The sequence below is a fragment of the Macaca mulatta genome, chromosome 5 (genome assembly GCF_049350105.2).
Source record: "Macaca mulatta isolate MMU2019108-1 chromosome 5, T2T-MMU8v2.0, whole genome shotgun sequence".
NCBI classification, from domain to species: domain Eukaryota; kingdom Metazoa; phylum Chordata; class Mammalia; order Primates; family Cercopithecidae; genus Macaca; species Macaca mulatta.
Window position 1 is genome coordinate 66939987 of NC_133410.1, and position 15303 is coordinate 66955289.

Sequence of the window (15303 nt, forward strand, 5' to 3'; positions counted from 1 at the left end):
TAATGTTGAATTTTCAAGTTTGGCTACATACCCAAATATGTTTGCAAATTTTATAGTTAGACTCTATTGTTAATTTAATGTGTATTGTCAAATTCTCCCCCTTTTTATTTGTGCTTTGGGAATTCTTCTCCATAAGATCCCTTATTCTGTGTTTTGAATTACTTACAGCTAATTAAAACCTATAGAATAAACAAATCAATGGTCTGTAGAAGCCGAAGCTCATAGTTGACACTATTATAAATATAAACTTGCCTAAAAAGCTAATTGGTCAATTTTACCTTAGGGATCTGGAATTAACATGACAAATCTTGTCACTATTTCAGTTAGCATTATCTTTTGAATACTCTATTTGAATGCTAGATTTGAATACTTGAAAGTGATTATCTTTTGAATAGTCGATCATTGAAAGAAGTTATGCCTTTTAAAAATCTTGATATTGTAATTCTAGTACAATATTGAATGTGATTTAAGTAATTTACCCAATATTCTTTACCCAGTGAGACATGGAAAAGAACCTAAACCAACATCTATATAATTCCAGAGCACATCTTCCTCCTGAAATAATCACATAAATTGCATGTAGGATGATGTTACCTCTAGATGAGCAGGAGTCAAGAGAATAGTTTTAAATTAAGCTGGATTAAGCAACTATTTTTGAGTTCAGATTATAGAGGTACTTGAACTACTCTCCTTTAGAACAGTGAAAAAAGCCTTTCCCATTTCAAACATAAAGATGATAATAGCTTTAATTTATAATAGAAAATTATGAAGATTAAATAGTTGCTCTTAAGATAGTGCAAACTGACAAAATGTGCTAGCACTTTGTGGTAGGCAGAATTCTTGAGATATTCCCTCAAAATTCCTGTCCCTTGGTTATTAAAGCAAATACTAATCTAGGAGCTGCTTTGAAAGGACTTTTGAGATGGAATCAAAGTTACCTGTCCTTAAAATAGGGAGATTATTCTGTTATCTGGGTGGGCCCAGTCAAAACACTTGAGTCCTTAGAAATGCATCTGAAAGGGAGGCACGAGGGAGATGAGGGTGAGGGGAGGTCAGAAATATTTGGAGTGTGTGGACCAGACCTGCTGCTGCTGGGGACAGGGGGTGTGTGTAAAACATAGGAAACATAGACAGCCTCTGAGAGTAAAGCCCCACTCTGGCTTATACTCAACAACTGCAATAGGGGCTACTGTAGCTGCAAAGAACTGAATTAGGCCAACAGTCTGAATGAACTTGGAAGCAGATTCACCCCAAGAGCCTCTGGAAAAGAATGTGGCCCTGCTGACACGTTGGTTTTGGCTTTGTGAGACTTTAACCAGAGAACCAGCTAAGTCTTGCCTTGCCTGGACTTCTGACTCTAAAACAATGTGAGACAATGAATTGATGTTGTTTTATGCCACTAGTTTGCAGCAATTTGTTGAAACAGCAATAGAAACTAATATATACTTATTTTCTAAGCAGGAGTAATGAACGGTAATGTGACCTCACTGGAATGCAAGGATGTCTTTTCCAACTGATATGAATTTTACACCAATATTGAAGATATGAATGCGTTATAGGATAATAGAAAATATTGAAGAAACTGATGCATTATTAAATGGAAAAAAGTTAACTTTTAGAGTGAGTGGGTGAATTCCTTATTTCTCTTGAATCTGCAATAGTCATATAAACAAAAACTGAGAGGGATAAGGATGTAGTTGTGCAAGCTATTTTATGTTAAACTACCAGTAGTTAAACAGAGCTATGGTTTGAATGTTTGGGTCCCCTCCAAAATTTATGTTAAAGCTTAATCCCCAATGAAATAGTATTAAGAGGTGGTACCTTTAGGAAATGATTCAGTCAGGACATTTCCTCCCTTGTGAATGGGATTAAGGACATCATAAAAGTGGCATTATACGATGGTAGGTCCCTTTTTGCATTTCTGTCCCTTCACCAGGAAAGGACACTTGAAGAAAGCACTCCAATGAGGAATGGGCCATGACCAGTGAATGCCAGCACCTTGATTTTGGACTTCTCAGCCTCCAGAACTGTGAGAAATAAAGTTTTAAAATAAATTACCCTGTCTCAGGTATCCTGTTAAAGTGGCATGAACAGCCTAAAACAGCAGGCTGCATCTAGTGTTATGAAAGCCAGGGCAAGAGATGAAACCAGCTCAGAAAAGAAATGGAGGAAATGGGAAATGAGGATAAAGAATGCTAATCTCGTGCTGTATTGTGAAACGCTTTCAAGGAATTAATGACTCAAGAAACAATGTTATTGTATGTTGCTGTTAATGTTGCTTTAGCTAATTGTGACTTGATTTAAATCTAGACTTAAAGAGTTGATCATTTTTCTCCCTGGTGAGCCATATGGTTCACTCAGATACTTCTCCCTAGTTTCTGTTCAAATATCACATTGTCACTGAGACCTTACTGACACGCTATAAAAGTGTAAAATATCACCACATACCTCACTTCCACCCTCTTTTTGCAAGTTTTATATTTCTCAGCAAAATGTATAAAGAAGACATTTAGTTTTTTATTTGCTTATACATCTCTTTGCTTCACCCGAATGTATGCTCTGTGGACACAGGAAGAATGTTTGTTCACTGCTCTGCTTCCAACATCTAGAAAATTATATAAGATGCTTAATTGTCTCCTGTTTGAAACCTCCTCCATGTTATCACAGTGTTTCCCTCCATCATTCCTCTTTAAGCTTTCCAAACCATACAAGGCAAGGGAGTCTGATTCAAACTTAATTAAAATACAAATCAATTCAAATATTCTTATTTAGAAAAAATTTGCCCAGTGCCCGAAGCAGTGAGAATATTTGCATTGCTCTACTTGATATTACTACTTTTGGCCATCTGTGTAAATTAGAGAACGTTTTTCTTCATTTTGTGCACCGTAAATTCAATTCTTTTTTTTTTTTTTTTTTTTTTTTTTTTTTTTTTTTTTTTTTGAGACAGAGTCTCGCTCTGTCGCCCAGGCTGGAGTGCTGTGGCGGGATCTCAGCTCACTGCAAGCTCCGCCTCCCGGGTTCCCGCCATTCTCCTGCCTCAGCCTCCCGAGTAGCTGGGACTACAGGCGCCCGCCACCTCGCCCGGCTAGTTTTTTGTATTTTTTAGTAGAGACGGGGTTTCACCGTGTTAGCCAGGATGGTCTCGATCTCCTGACCTCCTGATCCGCCCGTCTCGGCCTCCCAAAGTGCTGGGATTACAGGCTTGAGCCACCGCGCCCGGCCGACTTCTAAATAAAGATAAATTATTCTATTATAATATACTGAAGTTTCTCATACCTCACTTTATTATCAACAACATTTCCAAAGAGTGCATGTATCTTTTTCCTCAAATTCTAATCCAAATGTGCTAAATAGTAAGAGTGGACTAACACTTTCATTTAAGAAAAGAGCTTATTTAGAAACAATGGAGTTTAAATAGCAGCTCAGTGTCATGCAGTAATACCAGCACTTAGTACACCACACTAAAGAAAAAAGCAAGACACTCACATTTACTGGGAAATGAGAAAACCTGGAGTTCTTATCAACTTCCCACTAAAAGAGATGGTTCAAAGCTTTCAGTTTTGTTAAGTACCATTGTTGAACAGCACCATCTGACTTTTCTTATTGTTATGTGGCCAGTTTTAGCACACTAACCCAGAGAGAATGCAGATGCTGATGTATGTGGGTTCTTTGATGTATTTTTCTACCGTGTTTTGAACCTTAACATTTGGTCGTTCTTATTTACAGTTTTGTATTTTTGTTGAAATATAAGTCTAAATGGCAATGAGGGTTATTTGTGTAAAACGAGTTCCCACTGTGTAGTACATCCCATAAACAATGCATATGGTTTAATGTTCAAGCTGAAAATCAGAATCACATTTTAAAATGACTGCAGAGTAACATAGGCTGAAGCCAGTTTCTACAATTTAATTAGATTTATTTTTATGAGAAGATGTTCAAGATTATTTTACTCGAGATATTATTTTAGGCTTTCTCCTACAGGGCAATGATTATTGACACTATTTTCCGCTAACCACAGCATTTTGACTGAGAAGTAATTCTACCTTCACATTTTTGTCACATGGTATAACTAATAGGCTAAATTTTTCCAGCAAAGCACATTATATGTGTAAAAACAATTCAAACTCAGTAAATGCAGTTACTTGGAAACATTATAAGGAAATGTCACACCATAACATTTACCTGCTCTGTTTTATTCTTTAACCCTCAAGCACTTTTGTTGTTTCCCGAGCCGAGATTAGTAACTTAAAAAGCTTTTATTAAACATGCACAATCTAAATGAAACACACAACCAACTGTAAATTCTCTCAATTAGACTTCCTGCAAATGACAAATGAGTGTGAATGTGCAATAAAACTTTGAATACCAGTGATTTAGTGCTAAGCAGAACTAGGGGATTTTTAGCAACAGATTGAACGCAATTGATTGTGCGGTAAAAGGTAAGAAAAATGTGTGGTGATTTTTTGTTTGCCCTTTCATTTCCTCAAATCAAGAGAGGATACTTGCAATGCAGAATTTATATTAATGTGCTTTGAGAAACAAGTTAGGACAAAGAAAAGACACAACAATTCACAGATTAACAGTTGCATTATTTCAAGGCACCAGACCTCAACTCCTTTGGAAAACATAAGAATTACTTATAGATAAGAAAAATTTATCCAGTGTGTCATTTATTTGCTTTTGTTTGTATGAAGGAACAATTTATGGTATTTCTTTACAGACCATAATTGACTTGCTTTAGACTTTTTGATAGAAGCTTAGTGTATATAAAGAAATTGGTTTGGTCTATATTAGCAATTTTAAGGCTTGATTGTAAGAGCCAACTAAGTCTGCTGGAACTACATTTGACACTTATATTTATTTTCTGAAATATTGTATTTAACTTCATGTAGAGAAAATTTTAGGCCCTGTGAAATTTGTAAATTAATGATGCGGTTGTGAAAAGTAAACAATATTTTCCTTTTAAATAGGATGACTGCAATATTGACTTGGAAGTTACTTTATTTTGTAATATATATTCAACTTCAAAAGGTATCTTTGAAACTAAATACAGTATTGGAAACATATCTTGAGAATTTATATATACAAGATTTATATGTGGTTACATGGTGACAACAAGCAACCCCAAATTCGTGTGACACAACAAGGTAATTGTCATTTATGCTACATGTCCATTAGTAGACAGCAACAGGGGACCACAATCAAAGCCCTTTTATGATCCAAGCTGACTGAGCATCGACCATCTTAAGAGTTGGTTGTTATATCAGAGGGAATGTTAGTTCTGGAAATCCTCAATCTAATGATAATACATGTTATGTCACTTACTGTATGTTCGTAAGGTTTTTTGTATCAGTTCAAACCCCAAGAGCCTGCCAACAGACAACAGGAGGCGGTGTGGAGCAACATGCTGTTTTAATGAGCACCTGGGTGCAAGAGGGCTGAGGCCTAAAATGGCTTCAGCCCCAAGAGAGGACGGGGCAAAAGTTTTGTAGTCTCCTGTAAACAGGAAGTGTCCTAGTCTGATGTAACTGCTACGTAGTACCCAGACAGCATCCTTCTGGATTTTCAGGGGTATGTGTCTTCCGGCCAGAGTAGGTGTCTTCCCACGGCTCTCTTCCTGCTTCTGCTGTCTTGCTGGCGCATGCTGCTGGCGCACGCTGCTGATGCAAGTGGCCTTGAACCTTGGGACTGGTCCTTAGAAGGCAGGAGTTATTAATCTCCTTAAGCTTTCAGCCTGGGGAGACTCTTACAATGTTACCTTATTGGCGAGAGCTGGTGTAAATCAATGAAAATGACTGAGGCAAGTCTCAATCGTTTTAGGAGGTTTATTTGCTAAAGTTAAGGACATTCGCCTGGGAGACAGGTCTATACGTTTCTTCAAAGATGATTTTGAGGGGCTTTAATATTTAAAGAGGAACAGTGGATATTGGGGAAAGAGGAAAACATGTTAAAAGATATGGGTAGGTAAGAAGACACAAAGGGCTACATTCTTTTGAGTCTTTGATCAGGCTTTTCCTGAATATATAATTTACATATGAGAGGGGAGAAAAGGAATATTTTACATAACATAATGTAAACAACAGGGCAGAGGAAGCAATCAGATATACGTTTGTCTCAGGTGAGCAGAGGAATGACTTTGAGTTCTGTCCTTTGTCCTGAGCCTGTAAAGATTAGCTATCAATTTGCATTGCCATGGTGAAATTCACGGCCTGTTTTATGGGTAAAGATTTGTGGGCCCACAAGGAATTTCCTTGTGGGCAAATTGTGAGGGAGGTATGTAACATTTTATCTTAGTAGCTATCTTATTTAGGAACCAAATGGGAGACAGGTTTGCAAAACCCAGTTCCCAGCTTAAGTTTTCCCTTTGGCTTATTGAGTTTGGGGTCCTGAGATTTATTTTCCTTTCATACTAGTCACATGACTCCATACAATACTCATGAGACCTGGACAAAAAATGTTATTCTACCATCTGCCTAAAAAGCAGAGGACCAAATATACTTGTTTAATAGATTAATGGTTACCATATACACATAAGACCACATTAATTGTGATTCTTAGATACACACACGCCTGCAAACACAAATATATAAGTTTTATATATAGTTTTAATATGATTGATTACTGTAAACCTGCCAGTTATTGTTTCATTTTTAATTTGCAGAGGATAGGTAAAAATTTTTAGAATGCTATTGTTATGCCCAGACCGTTTATTCCCCGAAGAAGACCACCAGAGTCCAGAGTCAAAGCTAAGCAGCAAGGATCTTTATTACAGGTTCGAACCTGGAGCTCTCACTTGCTCGTGAAACGAGACGGGCAGGAGAGCTCCCCTACTGAGCTCCGAACAATGTTATATAGTCTAAGGAAAGTAGGCATAGAATCATTATACAAATTAGAGGTATGATTGGCTGGAGTTTGAACAAAGCGATTTGGCAAACTATGATTGGTTCCCGCCATTTCTGATATTTCAGTACAACCCTTGAGGCGGAAGAGCAGTTTTACACAAAGGCAGTTAATTATATTGCATCAGGTTGCACGGCCAGTTTATGGCTATCTTGCTTAAACACACCTTGTGACCTGGCTATCTTACTTAAACATTCCTTGTGACCTGGCCTCAGAAAGAAAAACATGTACTTACAGAACTTACGAAACCTCTGGTACGTGCAAAGATTAGAGAGCAGAACAAGGGTGTAGCGGGTGGGGGGCGGGTACACATCTATCTTTGTGTCCTTTCATTTCTCCCTTCTCATAAGTAACTGGATGTCCAATCTTAGATTTCCAGAGTCTTATAATATAGCCTCACTTTCTGGGTGCAGGAGAGGCTGGTGATGGCTACGGAGGACCATTAGTTGGATGGTATCAAACCTTTCTCTGACAAATTGTAAAATTTTATTTACCACACAGGGGCCTATAGTGAATAGAAGTAGTAAAGACATTAGGGGGCCTAAAAGGGGTGCCAGAAGGGAAAACATTGAAGAGCTCCACCAATTGTTAGCGGCTGTAGTGAATTGTTGCTTTTTCATTTCTAAGCTTAGTTCGTGTAGGCGTTGGACTCTTTCCTCAACTAACCCTGACTCATTTATATAGAAACAGCATTCTTCTTTGAGGAACATACAGGTACCTCCTTTCTCAGCCGTGAGTAAGTCTAAGGCTCTGCGGTTTTGAAGGGTGACCTGTGCTAGGGAGGTGAGCTGCCGCTGAAGGGAGGCTAGGGAATAGGCGGAGTCTTCCATAGCAACAGAGAATTGTTGTAACAGCTTGTCGTTTTCTATCATGGAGTGTTGTAGGGCCCCTCCTGCTAACCCCGCTGCGACGACAGAGGTGGTTAAGGATATTCCGGCAATTAGTGGTAGAAAAACTGCTCGTCTATGTCGCGCAGTTTTAGTTGGGGCAGTCCCTGCCCAGCCTATGAACTCTGCCGGGGTTAGCAGTGTCAGTCGGGGAACTAGGGTAACAGGGATACACAACTGTCCGTCAGAGATGCTTTTGGACAGAGTTTTTAACAGAGTCATATTACACCAGAAGAACACACCAGGGGGAGCATATATGGGACTATTAGGGTATGTAGCCGATTGGTTGCAGAGGCTGTTGCTAAACGCCGAATAACAATAGGGGTATTTCTCTTGGTATGGGTCACGGTACAGGGCTACATCGGGTATCGTGACTATCGATGAGTTAAAACCTGTATAGTTTGTGGGAGGGGAGGATAGAGGAACAGCCGTTAATGGTGGTCTTCCTAGGGTTGCACACATAAAGCAAGAGGACAGGTCGCCTAAACCAGTGAGGTTGGCGAACGCTAGCCCTTCCCGTAATAGAGTTAGCCAGGAGAAGGGCTGCAAGTCTTGTGATAGTTTGGTTTCTTGCCTGTGGATTTGTGTGTGGATTAAGGGTTGAATCTGGACTAGACTTCTCCACAGATATAAATGGCTACTGGGCCAGGTACTAGTTGATGAGTAATATACTCCCCCATGTTGTGGGGTTGTCCACCGAGAGTCCCATGGGTCTCTAATTATCCAAGTGTAAGTGACGGGAGACTCAGTTTTGTAAAAATACCACCCTTGTCGTTCTCTCCAGTATCGGACAGAGTGCGTCTTACAGTAGCTATATGGGCAACCTGCACTCTGGTGCCACCAATAATTTTTACAATTATATTCAGTTTGATCATATTCAAAACAGATCATGGGTATTGCTGGTTGGGCAATCTGGAACCTAGTGAAATTGAGGTAAACTATAGTATTACACTCTGAGGGGGGGCAGTCTGCACTAGCTAGCAGTTTACCCGCTTGGGGGGTTTCCCCGGGGTGAGTTTTGTTCTCATAGAGCCAGAACCTCCAGACATAGGGATTAGACGGCGCAGCAGTGAGGAGAGTCAGATGCATAAGGCATAAAAGCATAGGTAAGCTAGACATGGTTACGGCTATGGGGATGACGGCGCAGGGTTAGCTTTAAGGGATTGTTCTTAGCTTTGTCTACAGTCCATGTAACCGGTGCTCCAGACGGCTCGAGAAGGTCGGATGTTGGGTCCACTGGTTTGACGTGTGTGTAGTGGATCCACGAAGCGATGCCTTCTACTTTGAGAGCGGTGGGAGTAGTCAGGAGTACTTGCAGTGGCCCTTTCCACCTGGGTTGAAGAGTTTCTTGCCGGTGGCGCTTGACTAGGACCCAGTCTCCCGGCTGGAACGGATGAGGCGTCGGCGGAGGTCCTGCCTCGTACAGTTCTCATAGTCTGGGCCAAATTTCCTGGTGAATTTTCTGTAAGGCTTGTAAGGAGAACAGGAGCTCAGAGACATTTTCAGTTTCAGGTTTGAGTAAGTCATCTTTTAGACTGGGGACCAGGGGTGGGGGTCTGCCATACATGATTTCATATGATGTGAGGCCCAGTCTGTAAGGGGTATTTCGGGCCCGGAACAGAGCGTAGCGGAGAAGTACTACCCAATTAGCGCCAGTCTCCATGGTCAATTTAGTTAAGGTCTCCTTCAGAGTCCGATTCATCCTTTCTACCTGTCCTGAGCTTTGGGGCCTATAAGCACAATGTAATTTCCAATTTGCCACCAGAATGGAAGCCAAATCCTGACTTACCTTAGCAACGAAGGCTGGTCCATTGTCTGACCCTATTTGGACGGGAAAGCCATACCTGGGGAGGATTTCTTCCAAAATTTTCTTTGCTACAACCTGAGCAGTTTCTCTCTTAGTTGGGAACGCTTCTGTCCATCCTGAAAAAGTATCTACAAAGACAAGTAAGTACTGATACCCATATTTTCCAGGCTTTATCTCAGTAAACTCTATTTCCCAATAGATACCAGGCCTAGTTCCTCTACACCTAATTCCTGCGGTGGTCTGGGTTTGGGGGCAAGCGTTGTTTAGTTGGCAGGCTTTGCAATTTGTTGTGACATCGCTGGCCAGTTCAGCTATGCGCCTGATTCTAAACTTGGCGTGCCTGATTAAGTCCATCATTCGCCAGGCACCCAGGTGGGTTGTCCGGTGGATGTGTTCCAACACCTGCCATCCTAATTTTTCTGGTAGGATGGTTTGGTCATTTATATCAGTCCACCACCCATTTTTAACCTGTTTTAGGGGAAGCATGTTCATCCATTCGCGATCCTGTTCGGTATAGTCGGGAAAACATGGCAAATTTCGCGGGCCAGGATCGGGGAGCTGGAGCGCGAGGAGCTGACTGGGAGCTTTTGCTATGCTCCTTGCAGTTTGGTTGGCTAAGAAGTTGCCTCGAGCAATTGGCGTAGTTGGTTTCTGATGCCCAGGGCAATGTACAATAGCCAATTTCTTTGGTTTCCACAAAGCAGTTAATAGAGCTAGGATCTCTTGCTTGTTTTTTATTTCTTTGCCTTCGGCTGTTAATAGTCCCCTTTCTCTGTAGATGGCCCCATGTATGTGCGCAGTAGCGAAAGCATAGCGGTTATCCGTGTATACTGTTAGTTTTTTCTCTGCCCCTAGGGTGAGGGCCTGTGTAAGGGCTATCAGTTCGGCTCTTTGGGCCGATGTCCCTGGAGGCAAGGGTTCCGCCCAGATTACCTCAGTCTCTGACGTTACAGCCGCTCCTGCATACCGCTGGCCTTGGTGGACATAGCTGCTGCCATCAGTGAACCAGGTGAGTTCTGTGTCGGGGAGCGGACGATCTTGCAGGTCCTCCCGCACCCCATGCACCTGAGCCAGTATCTCAGTGCACTCATGGGACGGGGCGTCCAAGTCTGGATTTGGCAGCAGTGAAGCAGGGTTTAAAGAGGTTGGGGGCAGAAAAGTTATTCTGAGGGGGTTTAACAGCAGTCCTTGATAGTGGGTGAGCCGGGCGTTACTCATCCATCGGTCCGGCGGCTGCCGGAGGACGCCTTCAATGGCATGCGGGGTTATAACGCGCAACTCTTGCCCCATGATAAGTTTATCAGCGTCTCGGACCATTAGGGCGGTCACCGCGATTATCCGGAGGCAGGGTGGCCAGCCAGCAGCCACTGAATCTAATTTTTTTGACAAATAGGCAACTGGCCTCTGCCAGGGGCCTAGGTACTGTGTTAACATGGCTTTTGCAACACCCTTACTTTCATCCACGTATAAGTGGAAGGGCTTGGAGACATCAGGGAGCCCCAGCGCGGGGGCTGATAACAAGGCAGTTTTGATTTGCTGAAAGGCCAGCTCAGCCTCTTCCGTCCAATTGAAGGGCTGCCGTTCCTTTGTTGCCTGGTATAGGGGCTTGGCTAACTCAGCAAATCCGGGTATCCATAACCTACAGAACCCTGCCGACCCCAGGAATTCTCTCACTTGCCGTGTTGACTGGGGTCTAGGGATGCGTAGGACTGTTTCCTTTCGGGCTTTGGTTAGCCAGCGTTGCCCCCCTTTTTAATAGGTACCCCAGATAAGTTACCTCCGACTTGCAGATCTGAGCCTTTGTTGCTGAGGCTCGGTAGCCTAGCTCCCCCAGAGTCTTCAGGAGGTCCTCAGTCCCTCGAACACAAGTTTCCGGGGACCTGGCTGCTATTAAGAGATCATCAACATATTGCAAAAGAGTTATTTCAGGGTGTTGCCGCCGGTACTCACCCAGATCTTCATGAAGGGCTTCATCGAACAGGGTTGGCGAGTTCTTGAACCCTTGTGGCAGTCTGGTCCATGTTAGCTGACCGTTGATGCCCCTCTCAGGATCCGTCCATTGAAATGCAAAGAGTTCTTGACTTTTGGGAGCCAGAGGAAGGCTGAAGAAAGCGTCTTTTAGATCAAGAACGGTATACCACTGTTTTTTGGGATGTAAGGCACTCAGAAGGGTGTATGGATTGGGCACAGTGGGATGTATGTCCATGACCGTTTTATTAACTTCTCTTAAATCCTGTACTGGCCTGTAGTCCGTACTGTTGGGTTTACGAACAGGTAACAGTGGAGTATTCCAGGATGAGTGGCAAGCCCGTAGGACTCCCTGGTCTAGGAGTCGGCGGATATGGGGCGTAATTCCTTCTCTTGCCTCCAGGGGCATAGGATATTGCCGAACCCGAACCGGGTCCGTCCCTGGCTTAACTTCCACAAATATGGCAGGTCGATGTTTAGCTAGCCCTAAGCCCCCAGTTTCTGCCCACGCTTCAGGGAAACGCTGGAGCCAAGAGTCAATTCCCTGATCGGGGGGCTTTTGCTCTTGATGGAGTCGGTACTCATCTTCTAAGGTGACAGTCAGGATAGATATTGGCCTGTTTTGGGAATCAGTTATCTTGGGCCCTTCTGGCTCAAAGTGGATTTGGGCCCCCATTTTTGTCAGCAAGTCCCTCCCTAGTAGAGGGCAGGGGCTCTCTGGGATGACTAGGAAGGAATGGGAGACTTTTCCCGTTCCTAAGTCTACAGTCCTCTGGGTTGTCCAGGGGTATTTTTTGATGCCTGTGGCCCCGTGCACCCAGGATGTTTTCTTAGACATTTTTCCAATTGGTTTGGTTAGGACTGAGCGTTCCGCCCCAGTATCGACCAAGAAGCGAACTGGGGACCCCTCCACTTGCAAAGTTACCCTGGGTTCGGGGAGGGGGTCCGAACCCCGTCCTCCCTAGTCAGAGTCCTGGGTAACGAGTACGGAGGTAGGGTTAGCTGGTCTCCGTTTCTTTGGGTAGTCTTTAATCCAGTGGCCACGTTCCTTGCAATAAGCACACTGATCTTTTTCTAATCCTTGCCTAGGGCCTTGCTTTTTCTGCTTTCTGTTTTGGCCATTTCCTGCCTGGGGGAAAGCTGCTACTAAGACTTTGGTCATTTCTTTGGTTGCCTTGAACTGTTTTTCTTCTGGAGTATCCCTATTATTATAAACTCGCTGGGCCATCTGAAGGAGGTCCTGAATCTGCTTTCCCTCTAAACCTTCTAATTTCTGGAGTTTTCTTTTACTATCTGGTGTTGCCTGGTTTACAAAGGACATTACTACCGCTGCCTGATTTTCCGGTGCTTCCGGGTCCATAGGGGTAAACTGTCTGAAGGCTTCCATTAATCTCTCTAAATACACAGCGGGGCTTTCTGTCTTACCTTGTAACACAGAATATACTTTAGCCAAATTGGTGGGCTTGCGAGCTGCAGCCCGGAGACCCGCCATTAGAGTCTGGCGATAAATGAGCAGTCGTCCTCTACCTTCTGCCGTGTTGTAGTCCCATCTGGGCCGGGTCAAAGGGAAAGCCGCATTAATGAGGTCAGGATTTGCAGTTGGCTGGCCGTCATCTCCTGGAACCAGTTTTCTGGCCTCAACTTGGATTCTTTCCCGCTCCTCCGTTGTGAACAGGATTCGGAGGAGCTGTTGACAGTCATCCCAGGTAGGCTGGTGAGTAAACATGACACTGTCTAACAACGAGGTTAGATCTTTGGGATTATCTGAGAACCGAGCATTTTGGGACTTCCAATTGTATAAATCACTGGTGGAAAAAGGCCAATACATGAGACGGGAGAGCCCGGTATCATCGAGCGATCCTATTTCTCTGAGAGGCAGGGCTACAGTGGAGTCAGGGAGTCGGGAAGCTTGGTCCCGCTGTACGCGGCCTCGTGTTTGGCCGGCCTGCCCCCCCAGGTTACTTTCGCTCTCGGCTGCTTCCGCTTCTCGGTTTCCCTCTACGGAAGCACCACCCTGGGGGACTGGGTCCTGCGGGATAAGGTGCGGATATGGTGGGGGAAATGTGGGTTCTAACGTTAGGGGGTCCTGGCTGTCCGGCAGCACAGGGGCCGAGGGAGCAGAGGGAGTCTTTTGTCTTGTAGGTCTCGTTACTAGGACTTTGCAGGGCTCAGGGATGAATGGAGTTATCCAGGGTGGTGGGTTTTCCACAAGATCCTGCCACACTAGAATATAAGGAATTTGATCAGGATGTCCTGACTGCCCTGGCAGGAAAATCTTAGTTTTTACCTTAGTAATAATAGAGAGACAGAAAGTTCCTTCGGAGGGCCACCCTACGCCGAAAGAGGGCCACTCCGAACGGCAGAAAGTAACTAGCTTTCCCTTCTTTAGTTCTACGCTTAAGTTACGCCCCCGAGCCTTCACATCCTTAAAATTGGTAACAAGGAGTGAGAGCGGCGTGCTCTGGTTGTTGCCCATCTTTGGACTGCTCCTACAAAGAGAAGGGGGGACGAAAATGAGTGTGAAGCAGAGGGGAGTATCCGACAGGTCCGGTCCTGGAAGGGGAAGAAAAGGTTTTATGTTTCGTTTTGGGCTTACACTTAACACTTAACAATAACGGACAGACAGTAATAACGATGAGCATTCGCGAGCGCGTGTCGGACTTCCGACCTGAGTCAGACGGGGCAACCAAGGATGGAGGCCCCCAGATGGGCACTGGGGAACGTCTCCCACCAGTCCCGAGTGGCTGTCTTCTAGCGCGTCCGCCAAGACCGTGCCACTTACAGAACAGACCAATACAGATTACAGATTATGGATTTCGTGAAATTTCAGGGAGACAGACAGAGACAAAGACAGAGACAGTGACAAAGCCGGCTTACCTACAGATTAAGATCCGTTGACTTGGGGGTCTGGTGGGCTTGGGGGAAATCCCGGACGAGCCCCCATTTGTTATGCCCAGACCGTTTATTCCCCGAAGAAGACCACCAGAGTCCAGAGTCAAAGCTAAGCAGCAAGGATCTTTATTACAGGTTCGAACCTGGAGCTCTCACTTGCTCGTGAAACGAGACGGGCAGGAGAGCTCCCCTACTGAGCTCCGAACAATGTTATATAGTCTAAGGAAAGTAGGCATAGAATCATTATACAAATTAGAGGTATGATTGGCTGGAGTTTGAACAAAGCGATTTGGCAAACTATGATTGGTTCCCGCCATTTCTGATATTTCAGTACAACCCTTGAGGCGGAAGAGCAGTTTTACACAAAGGCAGTTAATTATGTTGCATCAGGTTGCACGACCAGTTTATGGCTATCTTGCTTAAACACACCTTGTGACCTGGCTATCTTACTTAAACATTCCTTGTGACCTGGCCTCAGAAAGAAAAACATGTACTTACAGAACTTACGAAACCTCTGGTACGTGCAAAGATTAGAGAGCAGAACAAGGGTGTAGCGGGTGGGGGGCGGGTACACATCTATCTTTGTGTCCTTTCACTATCTAATTTTATAGTTCTTGCTTAGCATAAATTGCAAACTAATTATAACAGGTGCTATGCCACTAAATGCAAATATAATAGGTTGTATGGCCCCAGAGCTGAAAGTATTTACTGTCTTTCCTTTTATGGAAAAAAAAAAAATCCTCTGACACTTAGCTTAAAAATTTGGCTAGTTTTGACTTAGCTTACCTGAGATTGTTCTTCTCATGTCTCTCATCCTTCCCCTGGAACATGTTCTTCTCTGACAACAAT

The 15303-nt window shown here is 43.7% G+C and overlaps 2 protein-coding genes across 2 annotated transcripts; both read right to left on the reverse strand.

Moving 5' to 3' along the window:
• Positions 1-6747: 6747 nt before the first annotated feature.
• On the reverse strand, positions 6748-15040 carry LOC144340981 (endogenous retrovirus group FC1 Env polyprotein-like). The gene is made up of 2 exons (XM_078002663.1): positions 14440-15040; positions 6748-9257 (listed from the first exon to the last, which is right to left on the reverse strand). The coding sequence occupies exon 2, from the start codon at positions 8904-8906 to the stop codon at positions 7284-7286; it is 1623 nt and encodes a 540-aa protein (XP_077858789.1). The 5' UTR covers positions 8907-9257; positions 14440-15040; the 3' UTR covers positions 6748-7283.
• Positions 9311-14446, reverse strand: LOC144340946 (uncharacterized). The gene is made up of 3 exons (XM_078002580.1): positions 13090-14446; positions 9353-9722; positions 9311-9314 (listed from the first exon to the last, which is right to left on the reverse strand). Exons 1-3 carry the CDS (start codon positions 14036-14038, stop codon positions 9311-9313), a joined length of 1323 nt encoding a protein of 440 aa, XP_077858706.1. The 5' UTR covers positions 14039-14446.
• Positions 15041-15303: the final 263 nt, after the last annotated feature.

Excerpts from the sequence above, each read along its gene's own strand:
- LOC144340981 (XM_078002663.1), bottom strand. The coding sequence starts at position 8,906 with ATGTCTAGCTTACCTATGCTTTTATGCCTTATGCATCTGACTCTCCTC.
- LOC144340946 (XM_078002580.1), bottom strand. The coding sequence starts at position 14,038 with ATGGGCAACAACCAGAGCACGCCGCTCTCACTCCTTGTTACCAATTTT. Across the intron at positions 9,723-13,089 it reads GGACTACAACACGGCAGAAG|ATACTTTTTCAGGATGGACA; the intron begins GTAGAGGACGAC and ends TTGTCTTTGTAG.